Source organism: Macaca thibetana, chromosome 11, assembly GCF_024542745.1.
Source record: "Macaca thibetana thibetana isolate TM-01 chromosome 11, ASM2454274v1, whole genome shotgun sequence".
NCBI classification, from domain to species: Eukaryota; Metazoa; Chordata; class Mammalia; order Primates; family Cercopithecidae; genus Macaca; species Macaca thibetana.
In genome coordinates this window covers 99,119,885-99,141,065 of record NC_065588.1, presented here as the reverse complement: position 1 = coordinate 99,141,065, position 21,181 = coordinate 99,119,885, and the positions used below count along the sequence as shown (strand labels likewise).

The 21,181-nt window shown below is 42.3% G+C and overlaps 1 protein-coding gene across 1 annotated transcript in view; it reads left to right on the top strand.

The window, feature by feature from the left end:
• PAH (phenylalanine hydroxylase) overlaps positions 1-21,181 on the top strand; it is a 71,317-nt gene that overhangs the window by 34,942 nt on the left and 15,194 nt on the right. The window contains exons 4-6 of the mRNA XM_050750224.1: positions 4,009-4,097; positions 14,586-14,653; positions 19,671-19,867. Coding sequence (XP_050606181.1) covers positions 4,009-4,097; positions 14,586-14,653; positions 19,671-19,867 — 354 coding nt within the window. The remainder of the gene's footprint in view (positions 1-4,008; positions 4,098-14,585; positions 14,654-19,670; positions 19,868-21,181) is intronic.

Sequence of the window (21,181 nt, the reverse complement as noted above, 5' to 3'; positions counted from 1 at the left end):
AAAATGACTACATGAGATGATTAATATGTTCATTAACTTGATCATGGTAACCATGATGCATGTATGTATTAAATAATTACATTGTATTTATAATTTTATAATATAAATATATATATAAGTGTTACATAAAATATATGCAATAGGCCAGGTGCGGTGACTCACACCTGTAATCCCAGAACTTTGGGAGGCCGAGGCGGGCGGATCATGAGGTCAGGAGTTCCAGACCAGCCTGGCCAACGTGGTGAAATCCTGTCTCTACTAAAAATACAAAAATTAGCAGGGTGTGGTGGCACGTGCCTGTAGTCCCAGCTACTTGGGAGGCTGAGGCAGGAAAATTGCTTGAACCCGGGAGGCGTAGGTTGCAGTGAGCCGAGACTGTGCCACTGCACTCCAGCCTGGGCGACAGAGGAAGACTCCGTTTCAAATAAATAAATACTAAAATATATGCAATATATACAAATATAATTGTGTGTATACATGTAAATTTTACAATTGTATGCAATTGTATACAATTGTAATTTTATATTATAAAAATATATCCATTTTTTATTGTTCCATTATACCCCAATAAAGATGGAATTTTTAAAAAAGAATTGTTCCATTTTCCATAGACCCCAATAAAGATGGAATCTCGGCTCACTGCAAGCTCCGCCTCCCGGGTTCACGCCATTCTCCTGCCTCAGCCTTTTGGGACTAAAAAAGAATTTAAAAAAGAGCATCCCCATAACTTTCCATTTCCTTATGCTTCTTTATTCTTCTTCTTCAAGAATTTCCTTACATCGTCACGTATTGATATTTACTTATTTCGTGTTGCCCCTGCCAGAACGTAAGCACCACAAGGATGAAGACTCCCTTGTATGCACCCCCCAGTGCTTTGTGCTTAGTATGCAGGAGGTACTCAGTACATATTTGTGGAATCTCCTTTGGTGATTCTAAGGGTCGCCTAAGTAAGAAGGGGGTGCAGCAAGAAAGGACTTGGCCTGCCTTATTTCTGGGGCCAGCAGTTACTGACAGAATTATGAATGATTCCCAGGCAAAAGAGAAATGATGAATGAATGGAGACAGGCTACCTCCACAGTGCGGGGATGGGGTTATCCGTGGTGCTGAACACCGAGGAGAGAAGTTAGGCCCCCTTGTCCAGGTGGGTGCCAGTCATTGAAACCCCGCAGTGGAAATGTCCTGGAGAAACAAGAAAGATCTTAAAGAAGATCCTGAGCCCTGGATGACTCTGAAATGCTGATTCCTTTCTCAAGGCCTTGCAAACCTGGGTGGGAAAAACCCCCATTCTTGGCACTGACAACAGAGGTTCAGTGTGCAATACAAATGCTGGACCCACAGAGGAAGGAGAGCTTGGGGAGGAGTGTAGGTGACAAGGTGGGAAGCCACGTTCCTCACCAAGTGAGCAGAGCATGGTATTGAGTCACCCGAGACTCCAAAGTTTCAACAGTTGGGACCAAGGAGGTCTATCAAGAGACTTGCCCTCACTGTTCCTCAGTTTCTTCATCTGTAGAATGGGATAATAATAATACCTACCTCAAAGGACTGTTGCAGAAATTGAAGGGGGTAGCATATGTGAGATGTTTAGGGCAGTGTCTGATACACAGCAAGTACTACAGAAGTGTTACCTGGAACGATGGCTGCAGCATCTGCTTCTGTTCTTGCTGTCCATAGGGAGCCAATCTGGAAAAGAGGGCTGGGCTTTAGGGCCATGGAAACCTCTGGGCAGGAAATCTGGCTTCAGAGCCAACCCTCCTTATCAGTATGCTCTGCCACCTTCCCATGAGTGGCAGGATGGATTGGCGATCAAGACCAGAAGCCAGAGAGTCAGCTGGACCTGTATTTGAATCCTGACTCCACTGTTTCTTAGCAGTGTGTGTATTTGGGTTTGCACTAAACCTCTCTGTACCTCAATGTCCTCGTCTTTAAAATAGGAATATTAATAGTACCCAGCTCACAGGTAAAATATTTAGAACACCATTCTGTGTTAGTTTTATTGCTAACATGGGTGGTAGAGAGCCTAGGCTCCTCAGCTCTGCAGAAACCAGGGTCTAAATGGACCTTGATGAACTGCTGGAATCAGCTCTCCTTGTTTTGCTGTAATGCAGCTGCTGCTCCTCCTGAGGCTCCTGTTTAGATCATGGATGGAATTTCCCCAGATTGGCCACTAGATGGCACGCATGCTCTTTCCTGTCCCATCTAAGTAGGTCAGAATCATGAATAATGGGTATCAGATGGAAAGTCGTGTTTTATGTGCCAGACGCGGAGCGGCGCCCTTTGCCTGTTTTCTCATCACTGCCCACAGCAGTCCTCAGATTCAAAGAGCTACTCCACCAGAAATGCTACACCAGAAGTGCCTGGCACATGGGAAGGCTTCAAAAACACATTTGCGGTTCTTCCTATAGTTGTGTATCCCAGCTGTTTTATTCCTCCTCCTCCTGGAGGAGGAACTGAGACACAGAGAAGATAAGTAGGCAGATGGAGCCCGGGTTCTAAGCCAGACCGGATGCTGATTGGAAGTTCAGCATCTTCCCCTCAACCTCATTTCAGGGGAAGTTTGGAAGCCTTGTGCTCACTTCAGGGTTCCCACCACATCTATTTTGGCTTTCTGGATTCTTTTTGAATCTACCATTTTCTTAGTCCTGGTGTGATCTTAAACCAGCTATTTAAAATTTTAGAGCCTCAGTTTCTTACCCGCGCAAGAGGGGTTATCATGCCTTCCTTATTTTGGAGGTACCTCAGAAATAGCAACTGTACCAAAGCAGGCCCTCTGGATGGTGGTTACTGCTGTCAATACCTTAAATGTTAACATAACCAGGGTGAATCCATTAGTTCCTTCCTTCACTCCTTTCTTCCCTCCGTTTCTTCCTTCCTTCCTTATCTTGTTTTCTCCCTCCTTTCTATCCTTTTCTTCCCTCCCTCTCTTCCCTCTTCCTTCCTTCTTTTTCTCTTTATGCCTGGTACAACAAAGTACCCATGGTTTCTGCCCTCATGAAACTTACAGTCCAAAATGCCCTTGTCTCTGTTCATTCCTGGGAAATTTTCACCTGCAATGTGTCTTGTTTCCTGTAACCTACAGGGACGTCGGTGCTGCCACCTGCCCTTCTTCCTGGGCCCCTCTCTCTGCAAGACCCAGGTGTTGTAGTTCACCCTACTCAAGCCCAACCCCTTCCCCACTACACTGGCTCAGAAGCAAGTCTGAAATCCTTTAGGTGCTGCAAGGCATCTTCAGATCCCAACTACCTGACTCCGTTCGCTCTGCTTCGCAATGGCTTTCTAACTGGCTTTGCAATCAAAAGATTTTGCTGCAGTGCCTGGGGCCTTTGGGAGGGAAACACATAATGGGAAGATGGGATCTCATGAACTTGTTTACAGTAGAACAGTCTGGTTTTATATAATTTATATTTTGAGCCTATATGTAATATTCTGCTGCGAAGGCCGGACACAGTGGCTCATGCCTGTAATCCCAGCACTTTGGAAGTCCAAGGGGGTGGGTCACCTGAGGTCAAAAGTTCGAGACCAGACCAGCCAACATGGTGAAACTCTGCCTCTACCAAAACTATAAAAATTAGCCAGGCGTGATGGCACGCACCTGTAATCCCAGCTATTCGGGAGGTTGAGGCAGGAGAGTCGCTTGAACCCAGGAGGCAGAGGTTGCGGTGAGCGGAGATCACGTGCCACTGTACTCCAGCCTGGGTGACAGAGGGGAAAAAAAATTCTGCTACTAAAGAAAACCATCAAAGAAAACTACCATGACGGGTGGGAGGGAGATGAATTTTGAGATAATTCAGAGAACATCTCCATGAAAGATAATGTATTTGGGAATGGGTTTTAAAACTGGTTTCTAAGGAAAACGGAGTTTAACTTTTAAATGATAGTAATTTGGGGGTTATCTGAAAGCCAGCCCACTTGCCATCACCATTGACTGGGATTCCCGCTTCTGATCTCAGCGAGGCCTTTGGCCATGTCCTGCCAATCTGCACTCAGGACTTTGCCTTCTCTGTGTTTCAGTGCCCTGGTTCCCAAGAACCATTCAAGAACTGGACAGATTTGCCAATCAGATTCTCAGCTATGGAGCGGAACTGGATGCTGACCACCCTGTGAGTCCATGGCCCATAGGATGAGATTCTTTCAGTGCCTCTCCTCCACTTCCCTCCCCTCCTCCTACCTCCTCCACCTGGAGCAATGTGCTTGTTCACTTGTTCGACAAACACTTATTGTGTTCCTATTTACACGAGGGCTGGGAAAAATTAGCAAGACATTATTGTCATCATCATTATCATGGCCATTATTATTGTAGGAGCAAATATAAATCACTGTCCAGAAACTATTGTCTCTATATACTAGATCTGTGTATGCACAAACACACACATAGATGCAAATCATCATTGCTTCTGCCTGTGTACATCTATGGAGGTTTAAATCAAGTGCTTGGTAAACAGCAACCTGTACTAACAACTCTGCCAACTGCAGGGGGCAGGGGGGAGTGGCAACATTGAAACTGGATCTTAAAAACTGAGTGGGAGATGTTGGTCAGATAAGGAACAGAGAGGGCTTATGGCTGAAAGAACAGTGTATGAGATACCAAGAGTCCTGGAAGCATCCACAATATTGTGGGAATGACTGGTTGGTGCATTAAGTATGAGAATGAGAGATGCGGTTGGGGCAGTGGGTTGGGATCAGATTGTAAAAGGTCTGATGGACCAGAAAGAGGAACACGGACTGGGCCTGTGTCTTGCAGCCATGGAGGCAGGTCCTTTAATGGTTTTTGAGTAGAGGACTGGGTAGGGGAAATTTCATCGTTCCCTCTACTCTGGGGCAGAGGGTCTGGGAAGGAACAGCCCAGGCTGCGGTGGCTCGGGGCCAGGTCTCACAGCCTCCTTTGGTGGGAAGGGCCACCATCCTGTTGCCTGCCCTTTATTCTCTGCCAGGCAAATGACTCCTTGATCTTTAAATGACTTGCAGCCATTTACATTGGTGAAGGTTTAGCAGAACCCAGAGGAAGCGTCTACACTTCCACAGGAGTTTGTTTTCTCCTCACATTTATGTGGGTCTTTACAATCAGCAAAGGATGTTCGCAAAGGCCTTTTTCAGGAGGCAAAGCAGATGCTTCCATCTTACAGAACTAGTGAGGCCTGAGGAGCCTGATGACTTTTCTAAGGCCCTGTGCTATACTGTGAATCCTGAGAGCTCATGGTGCCTGGAGACAAAGGCCTGGCTAGTGGCAGAAATTCAGGCTCTTTTACAGAGGCCAAAGGCGAACTATTTCAGAGGCAGGCTGGCCTTTTGAAATATGAATGATTGATGCTTCTTCTAATTCAAATTGTAAAACCCATTATAGTGGGCTTGAAAACACAGAAGAACATGAGGAGGAAAATGAAAAGCAACCATAATTTTAGTTATTTCTGTTTTTCTCTCTGGCCTATTCTGCATTTTTTAAATAATGAGAAAGCATATATAAACAGAAACAAAGGTGAATTTCCTCCCATCTCCCAGACTTCAAAACAGAAAAAAAAAAAATCACCCATTATCACACTATTCTAAAATAATCAATAAATCAATATTAATATTTGGGTGTGCCTCCATCCTTCCTCTTTCTCTCTGTCTCTCTCTCTCTCTCTCTCTCTAAATATATATATATATATATATATGTATATATGCACACAATTTTGTGTGTGTGTGTGTGTATACGTGCCACAACTTACTAACCAGCACCCAATTGCAAACGTATAGGAAGTTTGAGTCTCGCCTGTGCATGTTCATGTGAACTTCCAATGGCTTCCTTGAATATTAGCTGTGAAATTAAACTAAGTTATATTTAAACTAAGGATAGGAATTACATTTAAGGCTCTTAGTATATATTACTTAAATACTCTCCCTCTCTGAAAACTAAAGGTAAATTTGGGGACTTTTGGCCCCCATTCCATCCTCCTGTATACCATGTAGCCTACTCCCAGGAGCCCTGGGGTGCCAAGGTTGCTCACGTGGGACTCTGCTTTGTGTACCTGTTCAACAGGTCTCTGTCTGGGGCCTCTTAGCCATCAACTCTGTCCACAAAGCATCTCCAAAGATACCGGTTCTCAGAAAAGCTATCTGTTCACCTCTGACCCCATCCAAGGGGTCTGTCCAGCAGGGCGTTATTCTCCTCTTACCAAACTCCTGTCTTCCTGCCCCAAACGGGCATTTTTCCCATTGGTCTCACTCCCTTTTCATTTGGGGCAGTGGAAGACGCCAGCACAAAGAGATTGACATTTTTCTCCCTGTATCCTCATGTCCCCTCCAAAGCTGCTGGCACTGGCTTTAAAAGTCTCTGGAATTCATTGGGCTTTAAAAGCCACGTCTTTGACTCCCTGCCCTCTCAATGTTATGAATTTTATTGTAAAAATACAACATATCAGGTACACAGTTCCCTGAAGACGAGGCGCCAGGCTCTCTCTGTTCCTTTGGTTTCTCATCAGATCCCAGGGAGGTGGGCCAAGGACAAAGCAAACCCTCCAGCGTGCTTTCCCAGAGACCCCGGGGCCCACACGCCTGGCCTCAGTGTGTGACTGCAAACAGAAACCAGCACAAGGAGTGGCGCAGGCAGCGGGTGTTCTTCTCCAAAGGACCCTCTGTTCTCTCTGTCCCGTTGCATCCTGTGTAATCTCTTCGTCCCTGAACCCGGCCCTTGGCAGTATGCATGGATGTGTGACCCAATATCTCTCATCAGGTCCTGCTTTGAAAAATGAAGTAAAGGAAGGATTGTTTCCAAGATAGAGGGAAAACGGCCTCTGCCTTTCAGTTTTAGCTAAGTGAGAAAATGAAATAGGAAAGCGAGATTCCCCAGTGACCAGCTTGCCTCCTTTCCCGTTCTTTCCCAGTCTCCTTCCTTTCCCCTTTCCCACCTTGCTTGCTTTTTTCCACAAGCTTTTATTTAGCTAATGATATTAGGAGCTAATGCTTCTTCAGCATGGTCTATGTGCCAGGCACAATGCTAAATGCTTGGCATTCCTTTTTAAGTTTGAATATTCTCACCGCCCTACGAGGGCTGTACACCTCATTTTCAGATGAGAAATCTCAGAGGGAGAGGGCCGTGTAGCATCACCTGTACGTGAACTATGTCTCAGGCCATATAAAAGACAGGGGGTTGAAGTGACGGATAAGACATGATCCCTGCCCCCCAGGGGCCTGCAGTTGTACAGTAGAGGGAGAAGGGGTGTTGATTGTTCTCAAAGCAGTGCAGGAGGGAGCTGGAATAGCAACTGTAAACTTGGCAGGCAGAATCTAACCGGTTCTACTTAATTTCCATTTCCAAAACGTACTCCCCTTTCTGTCCATGTTGTTCCCTTTACCTAAGAAGTTTTCTCGTGTCAACGTACCTGTTCTTTCCCCACTTGAAAACCTGTATTCATCTAAGGTCTAAATCACATATGTTGCCTCCCTAAAGCCTTCTTCCTGTCTCTTCCCAGACTTAAGTTTTTCACACTGTTACTCTGTTACTATCGCAGAGATGGCAACTATCACATTGTGCTTTATGCTTTGGGTATAGAGTATCAGATCACAGTAAGTTTACTTCTTTATGACTTACAACCTCATGGGAGGCACAAGATACTCTATGCAAGTGAAAGGGCCATATGCATGTTTCCCAAACTATAGTTTATGAAAAATATCCCATGATCAAAGAGAGAAACTCTGTATTCTATAACCCTACTTCAAATATGCAAATTCCATGATCTCATCAGAAACTTTGGAAAGTCCTGCAAAAATGAAACCCAGTCAATGTAATGTTTCCTTAAACGTATTTACCCATGGAACTCTTTTTAATGAAATGCCTAGCAACATTATCTTGAGTGGTAGTTTTCCATGGAATACAGTTTGGATAATAATTAGTCAAATAATAACTTTAAAAAGTGCATAAATGCCAGGTTTCGTGAGTCAGATAGCATGTGCTATCATTTCTAAGGTCACTGTGGACTGGAATGGTTAGGGAGGTCTTCTAGAAAGAGGAAGATCTGAGTCTAGCCCTCCAGCAACCAGAGCAAGCTAACTGCTCAGCAAACAATCCCCAGATCTCCATGGCTAACCCAATAAAAGTTCACTTCCAATGTGGGTCAGTAAGGAAACTGCTCCACACGGTCTTTCAGAACCAAGGCTCCTTCCACCGATGGCTGTACCCTCCTTCAACTCCTTGGAGCCCACTCATTCTGCCAGTGGATGGGAGAAGAAAGAGTGAGAATTGCTTCTGGGAAGTTTTCATGGGCCATGTCTGGAGATGACTCACATCCCTTCAATCAAATTCCATTGAGTAGAGCTCAGTCACATGCCCATTACTAACTGCAAAGGAGATGGGGGAAAATAGTTTAGCAATGTTCTCTGAACAAAGGAGAGAGGACAGATCTTGGGGAGCACTAGCAGCCTCTGCCACATAGACCCCAACTCCAGAGCTACCTATTCCAGTTTACCTGGCAGCTGCACTGGAGTCTAGGCTACAGATCTGCAATAGCGGGGGCTTCTTAGTGAAGAAAATATCAGCCAACACAACTGTCCTTCTGTGTATATTTCTACTTCTTGACCCAAGTCTTTGAAACTGTTTTTGTTTGTTTGTTTGTTTGTGTGTTTGTTTGTTTTATGGAGTTTCACTCTTGCTGCCCAGGCTGGAGTACAATGGTGCGATCTTAGCTCACTGCAACCTCCACCTCCTGGGTTCAAGTGATTCTCCTGCCTCAGCCTCCCGCATAGCTAGGATTACAGGTCTGTGCCACCACATCCAGCTAATTTTTGTATTTTTAGTAGAGAGGGGGTTTCGTCATGTTGACCAGACTGGTCTCAAACTCCTGTCCTCAGGTGATCCGCTTGCCTCGGCCTCCCAAACTGCTGGGATTATAGGCATGAGCCACCGCGCCAGGCCTGAAACTGCTTTTTAATCTTTCAAGGTGTGGACATCAAGTTTTCCTGCTCTCCCGTAGGAAATTTGTTCTCCAGCAAATTGTCCAAGAACAAGACTATGTTTTTCAATACTTTTCTCCTTTTCTTTTCCTTTTGCCCACCTAGTTTTCTCCACCTGAGACCTTGTCAGAATTAATTCTAAGAGTCAGTCAGCTAGTTGAGTCATCAAAGACTTGTTGCATTCTTACTAAGTTTCTCTATCCAAGCATAATTTGCAAAAAGTTAAAAACCTAACTGTCATGCAGGTATATAGTGAACACCTGTCAAAGATCCATTTAGCTCATTATTGAGGGAACCAGCAAGATGACAAAGATAGTGCAGAAAAGATACAAGAGACCAAAGTGCATGTGGTCGTTGGAAAATAGAAAGCCAGAATAAGATCACAAAGATGGATGCACAAGTGATTAATGTTCCATAAGGCAATAAAGCCATAATCATGTGTCTTATCCTTTCTACTAGACAGAAACAACTTACAATTTGATCATCAAATGAATATTTTACAACTTATTGGTCTTCTAGGAAGCCAGTATCTACTTTGAAGTGGTTGTAACTTTATAAGTAGTAAATATATGTCCCCTTAGAGCACAGAGTGAGCTTGTGAGACAATGATCTCATATGACATTTAAAAGGCACACAGTAATTTGTTTGCCCTTTTTCCTAGGTTTTGCATATATATATATTTTTGTTTGTTTGTTTGTTTGTTTGTTTTGAGACGGAGTTTTGCTCTTGTCACCCAGGCTGGAGTGCAGTGGCACGATCTTGGCTCACTGCAACCTCTGCCTCCCAGGTTTTCTCCTGCCTCAGCCTTCCGAGTAGCTGGGAATGCAGGCATGCGCCACCACGCCTGGCTAATTTTGTATTTTTAGTAGAGACAGGATTTCACTATGTTGGCCAGGCTTGTTTCGAACTCCTGACCTCAGGTGATCTGCCCACCTTGGCCTCCCAAAGTGCTGGGATTACAGGCATGAACCACCACACCTGGCCTGTTTTGCATAATTTTTTCAACAGCTTCTGCTTGGGGGTATGCTGAATGTGCTATGCCCCAAAAATCCAGTGATATGTAAGAGAGTTTCCTGAGTTTAATCATTATTAACACATGTGAGACCATCTGAAAAGAGAAATATACAGCACACTGAGGGAAACCAATAAATTTTGGAAAAATCCAGGAAGACAGAAAGAACAGGTAGTGACTTATTGGTCTAAACAAGTGGGGAAGAGGGTCCTACTCTGGAGCATCCTAGGAAGGCCAGAGTAAGTCAGCACAGGGCTGGACACATAGACAGAGCTGGATCATGTAAAGCCTTGTGGACCATGCTAAATATTTTGGACAATAGTCTAACAGCAATGAGAAGCCATTGAAGGACTTTTGAGGAGGTGAGTGGCCTCACCAGACTTGAGCTTTATAAATCTAATTTGGGCTGAAGTGGCGGGGTTGAGAGGCCACTTACACAGCAGCTACAATAGTCAGGCAAGAAATGGTGGTGGTCGAATGCAGGTGCAGCAGTGAGAATGAAGTTGGAAGGACAGACTCAGATGTTTGAATGGTAGAATGGGCAGAAATTGGTTGCTGGATATGAAGGAAGAGAAAAGGGGGAAGTAAAACAATAACTCCTAGCTTATGGGCTTGGGCAACTAGGTACATACATTTTTCCAAAATAGGCTTCTTGGCCAATTGTAGGGTGAGCAAAGGAATTAGGAACAGTCGGTAGTCCCCTAGTCTACTGTTTGCAAGTCCTCCTTGACCAGTATCTCTAGGATGGGAATGGCAGCTACTTAATAAATGCCAGTTAGTTTGAACCTTTTGTCTTCTGTGTTCCATCCTTCCCCCAGTTGTCATGAAACATTATGGAAAATGCAAAATGCCTCTTGTTATTGGCCTAGCCAATATACACAGCAAGGTAAGAATTCTGTAGATGTTGGTTTAACAGCCCCATGTGGCTGGTGGGGATCACTGACCCATTCCAGAGTATATCATTTTTATGTTCTGAGCCAGACTTCTCTGTCTTTGGATTTCCCGCCATTTTGCACAAATGCATCATTCTTTGAGCGCCTACGATGTGCTCCGAATTTTACTTAATGTGCTGCTGACATTACCTGACTTAAACTATACAACACTGTGAAGCAGGTAGGATTGACAGTCTCATTTTACTGATGAGGAAACTAAGGCTGAGAGATAACCTGGCCGCCCCCAGGCCATGCTCCTAATGAATAAATGAATTAGTATTCCAACACAGCTTTTCTGACTTTAAAACCCGTGTTCTCACTAGCCTAAAGAGAGCACTTCTGAGGTTTAACCTTAACTATGATATTAGGAAATGATGGGATAAATATCTGTCTACAAGAGTACTCAACACTTTTCCATATATGTAGTTACCCTCTCCGCTAAACCGACACACACACAAATTATACCTCTGAATACATGCAGACTCCAGTTGATGTCATGACTTGCGTCCTGTAGAACTCTCTCGACTTTCTCCCGTCTTTTCCTATCCCCTCTCCCTCCCCTTCACCACTCCTTCACCAACAATATATTTTCCTGTCAAAACATATTTGGTTACATGCAGTGCAACCAAAATTGCCGCTATTAGTTTAATTGAGACAGGGTGATTATAAATAAATTACATGCAGTGCTACTGAAATTGCTGCTATTAGTCTAAATTGAGACAGGGTGATCAGTCATCACCAACTGTGATTTGATTCAGAATGTACTCCACATGGACAGCTACAGAGGCCCTGTGATCATCTGGTAGCCCAAGGGATGCGAGGCCAAATCCCCAAGAGGCTGGGCTTCAGGCCACAGAGATGTCTGACCACTGGTAACTGAGAAAGCAAAACTCCTTGCAACCTGGTTGGTGGGGGCCCCTTGCAGGCTGATAATGAACTTCTTAGAAACAAGGAGCTGGAAAGGGTCATGGTTAGAAGCCTTCCCACATGGAAGATCTGTATAGTGCATTATCTGTGTGTGTGTTCCTGTATACCAGTGTGTGAATCTCCTGCTACTTCACTAACATGATTTGAGATGGATGTTGATACTATTTTCTTTATTTCTTATTCTAAAAGAAACCCATTCTCACATTCTCATGTGAATCTCCTGCTACTTCACTAAAATGATTTGAGATGGATATTTAATACTATTTTCTTTTTTTCTTATTCTAAAAGAAACCCATTCTCACATTAGAAAACTTGAAAAGCATAAATAGTTTTCAAGAATACAACTGTTAGTGTTACTTATTTTTCCCACTACCTGGAGGTAACATTTGTTAGAGTTTGGTGTATTTCTTTAGTCATTTCATTTATATACTTACATATTTCCTCTGACCTAATTGATATATGACATAACTGATAATATCAACTGGATATACAATATTACATTAGCTTTTATTTTCACAAGTGGAAAATCTTTAAACCACCTAGGCAAGGTACATGAAAGATAAACAATAAAGGCAAATGGGGGTAAGAATTGTTCATGGACATCTCATTCCTAGAAGCAGCATGATGAAGTGGAAATCCATGGATTGAAGGAATTCTCTTTTCTTCCTGGCTTCCTACTTCAGTGCTCAAATCTCAGCTTGCCAGCCTAGGCAGGGCCACAAAATCCAAATGGAGGTGCTAGTTCTGTAGTTTAGGGCCTTTAGGCAAACGGCTCCATGGGCTTTATATTCTTCAATTCGACACCAAAATATAGAAATGGACCTTTCTCCAAGGTGCCTTACAGGGTCAGAAGTCTACCTATTATCCTCAGGGCCTGAAGAAGGCTATTCATTACTAACTATTCAATAAGAATGGCAAGTGAGAATGACTGTAACAATCAAACCTTAATGACTGACCAATATTACATTTTTATTTTGAGCCCCAAGTATAGAGATGTGGACAAATAAATGTTCTTTGATTAGTCCAGTAGACAGGTTTCTAAAATGGTGTGTTATTGATGCTTGGAAAGTAAATCATGCTGCCCAGTTTTTTTTGTTTTTTTTTTTTTTTTTTTTTTTTAACCACATCATCTCAAACCAACTTATCTTCACCCAGTAGAAATGAGGCACAACAGTAGTTTTAAGTCCTCAGATTCCTAAGCTTTCTAATCTGTAATTAATGATTAAAAACCATTCAGTGCTCTAGGGAAAGGAAGAGTTATACTTTGTAATAACCGCGTCATAAAATCTTTTCTAAACAGAGTAATCACATTATTTATCTGGGATTTAGCTTTGGAGTGAAAAAAAAATGTGTAGTAGTTTTACTTCACTTTTCAAGTGTGAAACATTTGGATATTTCTATTTTTCAAAATATATTCCAGGAAATAAACTAATTAACTCCTTTCCTCCCTCCCTTCCTCCCTTCCTTTCTTCCAACAAGTGTCTGTAGTTTTTTCTGTGTGCCAAAATCAATGCTGCAGATTCTCAGAAGAAATTACATTATATTACATTGCCCTCTGTGTCTTTACAATTACTGGTAGGCCCTGATATATATATATATCAGAGAGAGAGAGAGAGAGAGAGAGAGAGAGAGAGAGAGAAACTCTGCCAAAATAAAAATTCAACCAATCAAGCAACCAAAACAAAAAACAATATCTAAAAATCAGGGAATATTTCTCTTTTTAAAAGCTCCTTTAAACATTACACTCTGTGATATAAGCTTTTGTTTTGAATTCACTACTGCCTTGGTTTGGAGGGAGAGTGGAGCAGAGAAATTGTGAGCTAAAGTGGTGGATGGCATGGCTTACTGGGAAAGGCTTGGAAGAACCACAGCAGAGTTCTACAGCAATGACATCAGTCTCTTGTCTTACTGAAATTTAGACTGCAATCAACTTTTTTTGGAAAATTGTCTTTCAATCAGTTGGAATCCCACTTCCACCCCAAACACTCAAAGACACACTTAGCCTCTTTTCACTCAGAAATGAGTGAAAAGAAATGAGCTTACAAATCACTGGGAAAAGGCTGCCTGTGAGTCAGCTTCAGAGGAGAAGCCATTATCATCCTTTTTAGGTCCTGAGACAGACTCTCAGTTAGCTAGGCCCCTGCCAGGTTGTAAAGGCTGACAATTACTGATGGTGATCTAAATCCCAGCCTCACCTCCACTATGGCTCCACTTCTCCGAACCACCATTTATTCTGGAAAGAACAGGATAATCATACTCGTCGAACTTGCAAGTTTGTTGTGAGAATTATATGTAAAATCAGTTCCTAGTACTCACAGATGGGCACATAGTATATATTTAATAAATCGTATTTTTAAAAATTGCAAGAGCAATAAGCATGTACCTTTTTCTATCAAGAAATTAAAAGGTAGAGCTAGACACATACCTCAATCAGGAATTAAATGGATATTGTATATCTTCATCATAGACATCCATCCTATGAACTTTGCCTAATTTAGCAAGTGTGTCAGTCAGATATGCTGTAGATGAGGTTTCTTTAAGAACGGAGCATGCACATTGGAATCCACAGCAAGGAGGCTCATGCTAAATCAAAGGAGTTACTAACCAGGTGTCACTCACAATATCTGGCAGGAGAGCTTATCCTAAGTTTAACCAAGACTTTAGTTTTAGGGTATAAACAAGGGAAGGAGACATGCACTGTCATGGCTCAAGAGCCCCCGTTCAAAGCATTCACAAAGGTACCAGACCTCTTTCTATGAAGCCTTGAAAATCAGGTGTCTCTTTTCTCCTAGGGTTTTAAAGATCCTGTGTACCGTGCAAGACGGAAGCAGTTTGCTGACACTGCCTACAATTACCGCCAGTAAGTCTGCCTTGCTTGTTGCAGGGAAGAGAGAAAAACACACCCCTAGCCTGTTTCTCCCTTGCCCTCACCCAGTTGAGAATGGAAAATACCAGCTTGAAGAGTCCTGCCTTCTGTGTGTGCATGTGTTCACGTGCATGCGTGTATGTGTGTGGGGGTGTGTTTAAACCCTCCCTTTAATAACATACGATAAAAAACGATTGCTGCTAGACAAAACAAAATTACCCACTGTGCTGGGGCCCTGCTCTCTCCCAAGCTTTGTTGTCTAATTACTCAGTGGTGTCTGCAGTAATTAGAAAAGGCCTCAGTCCTGAATAAAACAGCCTCCGGTCTTCTGCACATTAAACAGGGAAGAAGGAAAGAGAATCATTTACATTCAAGAAGGAGCTGGCTGCTTTACTGAAATAATGAATCATTCAAGATTTCAGGCCAGCCAAACTTCAGCTTTCTACTTTTATCTGGTCTGACCCAGCTGTGAAGGACAATTTTAGGATTTGTTTTGTTTTGTTTTGTTTCTGTCTGAGGTTCTGTGTTCCTCTCCTACCCTATTTTAGCCAAAAGAAAATGCAAGTATCAAACATGTTTGAGAAGACAACAGCTTTGCTCTTTTGAGTCTTAAGGAACTACAGAAATGCCACCATGGGAAACATTGTTTTGACAAGTGCCGTTATTGAGTTAAGGGATTAAGAAAAGACATACACAAGAAGAAACGTAAAAGTTGTCCAGAATGCTCATGGCATAGTACTTTGACAGCTTTGATAGAATCTCAGGGAGATGGAGAAGATGATGGGCCTTTCTATACTGAATACAAAGTTACTTTCAACATGGAAAAACCTCCAGAAAAAGAGAGGGAAAGTTTTTTTCTGAATGACTTTTGGTAGTGGAAGGATTAAAAAATGTGCTGTCTTTGGTCAGATCTAAGCCCATCTGGGCCTTGGATCCTGCTGAGCAGGATTCACAGAAGATGGTGACCTCCCTCTCCTGACCCCACCTTTGCCCCAGCACAGTCAGGTGGACACCATCAAAGCGGGTGCAGGCAAGAGTCCTTCAGATAGTCAGCAATAACAGATCATACTTGTTATCTTCTTGCTATGTGTCTGGGGGCTTTGGTACATGCTTTGTATATATCATTTTGTTCAGCCTTAATAATAATAACTTCTCATTTTTCAGATGGGGAAATCAAAGCTTACAAAGGTTCAGTAAGTTGCCAACATCATGTAGCTAGTATGTGACATAATCAGGTTTTAAACTCAGGTTTGTTGAATTCTAAGGGTATTTTTAGCCACTCTTCTGAGTGTCTGGGGACTCCTAGAGTCTAGAAACTGCACTTCATATAATCAAGGAGGAGGTGCTTAGAAAGTACATTCACTTACTTCTGGGTTGCTGGGACTTGGGGAGAGCGAAGACAGATCCTCCTCAACCTCCTTCTCATAGAAATGTGAAACCTTATGAAGAAGAGTGAAATTGGTGAATCACCTCACAATCCTGCATGTTAATCATTTGCATTGGTTATTGAAAATCATCTATAGATGGCTGGACTCTCAGAAGTACGTTAAAATTTTTTAGTCAATTTCTCACGTTTTATAGATGAATCCCAGATGATTAACTGATGTGCCAAAGGTCATGTAGCTAGTTAAGGGTTCGCCTTTTAAAAAATTCAAAGCCTATTTCAGATCTTACTTTATCTCATGTCATTTAAGCTTTTGATGCTGTTTTTACTATGTCTTTCTTCTTCAAAATAGTCTCTAGTCTTACTAGAGTCTATTAGTCTCAAAATAGTAAATAGTCTTACTTCAGGGTCTGATATAGTTCATCCTTTTTTTTTTTTTTTTTTTTTTTTTTTTTTTTTTTTTTTTGCAGATTCTACTTTGTGAATTTGCCTACTTAAGTGTATTTGTGACCCCAAAATTGTATACTTTCACAGTCATTCTCGGACTTGCACAGAGCAGGAGAAAAAATTTGATTCTACTGAGGTGTATATCTCCAACTGAGGTCAAACAAGGCAACACTCTACCTTTCTGTTTCTACCCTCATTTTGTCAACCTGTGTCCTTTACATGGTCTGTTTAGTGTCACATTTTTAACATTTTTGTGCTTTCGTTTGTGATTTGCTTTTTAACAATTGACCAAGGTCTCACTCAGTTAGGAAGCAGCAGAGTTAGAGTTGAGATTCTCCTGCTTTTCCCAGGAAAGCAGGGAGTGCTGAGCCACTGCTATCAAGCTTGGGATGAGCAGCCCCAATACCTGCATGAAGGGGATACAGCTGTCACTGCTTTAGACTTCAGGGACTGGTGCTAACCAGATTAACCTGCAGAAAAGTGGAATCAGAATCTCAAATAGTTATGTTCAAGCTAAATGGAAGACTCCAGAGTGAAGCACCAAGGCCTCATCTCCTCAGGTTTTCATTTAGATGTCACCTTCTCAGCCATGCCCCTCTCTACACCCTATGTAAAAGTGAAAACCCATTCTGAAACTCTTTATACCTTTGTCCTTTTTTTCTCTGTAGCATTTCTCACCATCTAATGGAGTTGTGTTGGCTTTCCGTCTCCCTCTACTGGAAATGTGGACTTCATGAGGGCAGGGGTAATTGACTGTTTTGTCACAGTGCTCAATTAACATTTGTTGAACGAATGAATTAATCCAAGAGACCATATAAGAGTAAAGATTCAAAATGGTGAATTGGAGGCAGAGCCAGGAATTGTGTCTAGAACCATATGGAAGACTGCTACAGCAGGTTTTGATGATATTACTGGAGTGGAGGTTGGGCTTTTAAGTTTTATCTAGGAATAGATAAAATGGATCATAGGAGCTTATATTTTTCAGCTGCAAAACAATTCAAACATAAAGGAAAGCTCTACTGGATACTATAAATGAAGAGTTTAAGGGGGGTCGTTTAGGCTCAGGCAGGTCCAGGATTCAGTGTCTCATTATTTGCCTCTCTGACTCTGGTGTCCTTTGCTTTGGCCTTGCTTTCAGACTTTGGCCTCATTTCTCTTGGAGAGGGAACCTAGCACCTCTAGGCTGATACCTCAACTCAGTTAGAGGTCCTGTCTATTTCCAACAAGGTCAATCACAGTTCTAGCATTGAGTCCACTGACTCTGATTAGGACATAGGCCCATCTGTCAGCCAGGCACAATGCAGGGGAATGAGGGATTTCAATTTGCTTAGCCTGGTCACATGCCCACTTCTGAAGGTAGGAATGGAGTCTCTCCTCACCCGAACCTCACAGACTGAGAGGGCAGAAAGGTGCTTTACTGATGAATGGGGAACAGATGTTGAGTCCCTAGAACAGCAGGTGTCAACCAGCAGAACATCTTGGTGCTCAGGATGTTACCATCTCTTGAAATTTGTGCCAGGAATAACAGATGCCTTTCTTTTAAAATTAGAATCAGTAATAATGGTAATGATCAATTATCCAATTGTTAGGATTTGTCAGTACTAATACTAGGTACTTTATACATAGTATTAGACTTAAATTTAAATAGTTACTTATGTTTAGCCCATGTAGCAGCTGCAGATTAAGGCTTAGAGATTTTTGCTGAATTGCCTGAGCTGATACAGCTAGGTAATGGCAGGGCCAAGGATTGAACAGTCTCTGTCTGTTTCCAAAGTCTATTCGTCTCCTGTATCAGTTCTTAGTCTTGATAATGGCACGTTCTTGGGCAAGAGCTTACCTGATTTTTTTTTTTTTTCACCATCACTGCTGGTTACCACAAGACCTTCTGAACTTGTCTGGCTTTCAATACTTAAGCAAAATGCTATCTTTTTGCCTAATCCCTGTCACTCATCTGTAGACAATAACGAAGACTGTGCTCTAATGCGTTTAGATGAGGTACAATTCTGAAAGGGCAAGAAAGACCTAATCTGGAGCCTAATCATGATCCATAATTCTGAGATAAACAGTCTCACTTTGTCCCAGACTCTGTGTTCCTGTTAGAGAAATAGGCCTGCAGCCTAGGGAAGAGTCACTGGTCTTTGAAGTCAGGCTTTGTTTGGTTTTCATCTGTTTGTGCTGTTCAGAACACAGCTCCTTCCCAGGTGGTTTTCAAAAGGACTTTTACAACGAATGACTTTTAAACTATAGTTTGCATCAGAGTCACGTGGGGAGCTTACTAGACTCCAGATACGTGAGCCTTCCCTTCCCCAAGAGATTCAGAATCTGTGGGGCCTGGCATATGTACTTGAACAAGCTCAGTGTAGAGAAGGTGTAAGGCATTTTATACCTTAGCATGGATTTATAAAATTTTCTCTCCTTTGTTCCAATATTTATTATCCTTGATCTAGAACTTATTTATTTATTTAGTTTTTTTAATTGACAAATAAAAATTGTGTATATTTATGGTGTACAACATGATGTTTTGATATATGTATACAATGTGGACTCTTACTTAGCCTGTATTTAAATACCTTTATAACTTCACAGGAGAAGAAATATCAAACCCAATAAGTGCATGCCTACCAAACAAAGGGGATCTCAGATTCGTGGCCTACATATTAAATCCAGTTCAGCCCACTGGTATAATTGCTTTAGTTAACACCATAAAAATACACTATTTTGCTTTAACTGGACTTAGATGCCCTGGTTTAGAAAGGCAATGCATTCTCCAGCTGGCCACCATTCTCCTTATTGCCTTATTTCTGAAACTTTACACCTTTGTGATACCTGACTGGCCCATGCAGGTAAGTGAATTTCCACCCTAGGTAAGCAGTTAGAGAATTGGAAGAGTAGAAAAACCAAGTGATTTCCTGAAAGTGAGAGCAAATCCTCAATGCAGCCTGTATCATTGCTTAATCAAAGTGGTTAACCATTGCTTAGCCAATTTCATGTGGGAAATCAAAACAGTAATGTTTCCTGTATCAAGATGTGTAATTTTTCTCTTTCAAATAATGTATGAAATTCACTGGAGCAAGTGATGGCAGCTCACAGGTTCTGGCCTCCGACTCCCTCTGCTAACCTAACATGCATTCTGCTGTGCCCTTGCCCTGCTTGAGACACCTATTTTTGTCTGTATTCTAGTGGGCAGCCCATTCCTCGAGTGGAATACACAGAGGAAGAAAAGAAAACATGGGGTACCGTGTTCAAGACTCTGAAGTCCTTGTATAAAACCCATGCTTGCTACGAGTACAATCACATTTTTCCACTTCTTGAAAAGTACTGTGGCTTCCGTGAAGATAACATTCCCCAGCTGGAAGACGTTTCTCAATTTCTGCAGAGTAGGTCCACATGAGGGTCAATGACCCTGCAGAAAGTGGGGGCAGGATTGAAGCAGAGGAGAGGGAAGGGGAAGACGTATGTGGAGGCGAGTATGAAAGCATGTGATTGTAGAAATGCATGCAGGTTGATTCCTCCAGGAAGAACTCAGTTTCACTGTGCTCTACCTTCCCTCCAGTCTCTACTGTGTTTATCCACTTTCATTCAGTCAAACACCTGAGGCTGTGGATTTTGCTGTGTACATGTCCCTGAAAAGTATTTTCTTTCACACTTAAAGCCCAAGCTGTTTCACTGAGTTTTTTGTTTTTTGTTTTTTCCCTGTAGCTCCTGCTGTGTTATGAGTTAGGAGTGTGTGTTTGTGTAAGAAATGTGCTATTTTTGGGGATGGTGCCAAGAGCCCTGAGCTCTGAGTCTGTGCATCTGGTATGAATCCTGCCTTTGACACCCTCCAGCTGAGTAAACCTGCCTCAGTTTTGTCATCTGTCAAATGGACACTGTATCAACGCTTTAGCTTTTCCCATAGGGAAATTACGAGAATGAAGTAAGATGCTGCATATGAAAACACTCAGCACAGTCTTGCATACACAGCAGGTATTCAGTGAATTTGGACTGAATTGAAACCTGAGTAGCTCAATAGGTAAATACATTGAGTCGCAGGCCTCTCCATACAGTATATGTTCAGGGGAAATAGGTGTTATTCTTTCTGCTAAGAGGATGTTAATTTAGCAAAAACAAAACAATGAACTAACACATATTGAACACCTACTGTGTGCCAGGTAGAATAAGCAAAAGTAGGGAGACAGACTACAGGTTACAAAAGTTTCTATACATCAGAGCTGTGCAGAGATGAGCCACTCTGGGGACAATGAGCCAGGGAAATTACTTGGCAGGAAGGGAAGTTGTAGCCAGGACAGATCGGGGGTGAGCTAGATGACCTTTTGGGTCCCTTCCATTAGAAAGTCTTTGCTTCTTAGATAAAGAGTGGAGTAAGGGTCCAAGCAGAGTGTGCTTCAGCCTGAAGACATAGAGAACAGGGGGCAAGAGGCAAGGAGATCTCAAAGACTTCTTTAGCTAATTACTCCCATTGCCATGGCCAATAATAAGAGTAATAAAACAGTAATACTAGCAGTTGGGAAGCTATATAATAGTAATTAAGAGAACAGACTTTGAAGCTAGACTACCTATGGCTGTGACCTTGAATGAAACCTTTAACCTATCTCTGTCTCAGCTTTCCCATCTGTAAAGTGGGCATAATAAGAGTGTCTACTTCATAGGGCTATTGTGGGGATTAGTAGCACACATAAAGTAGCTTAAAA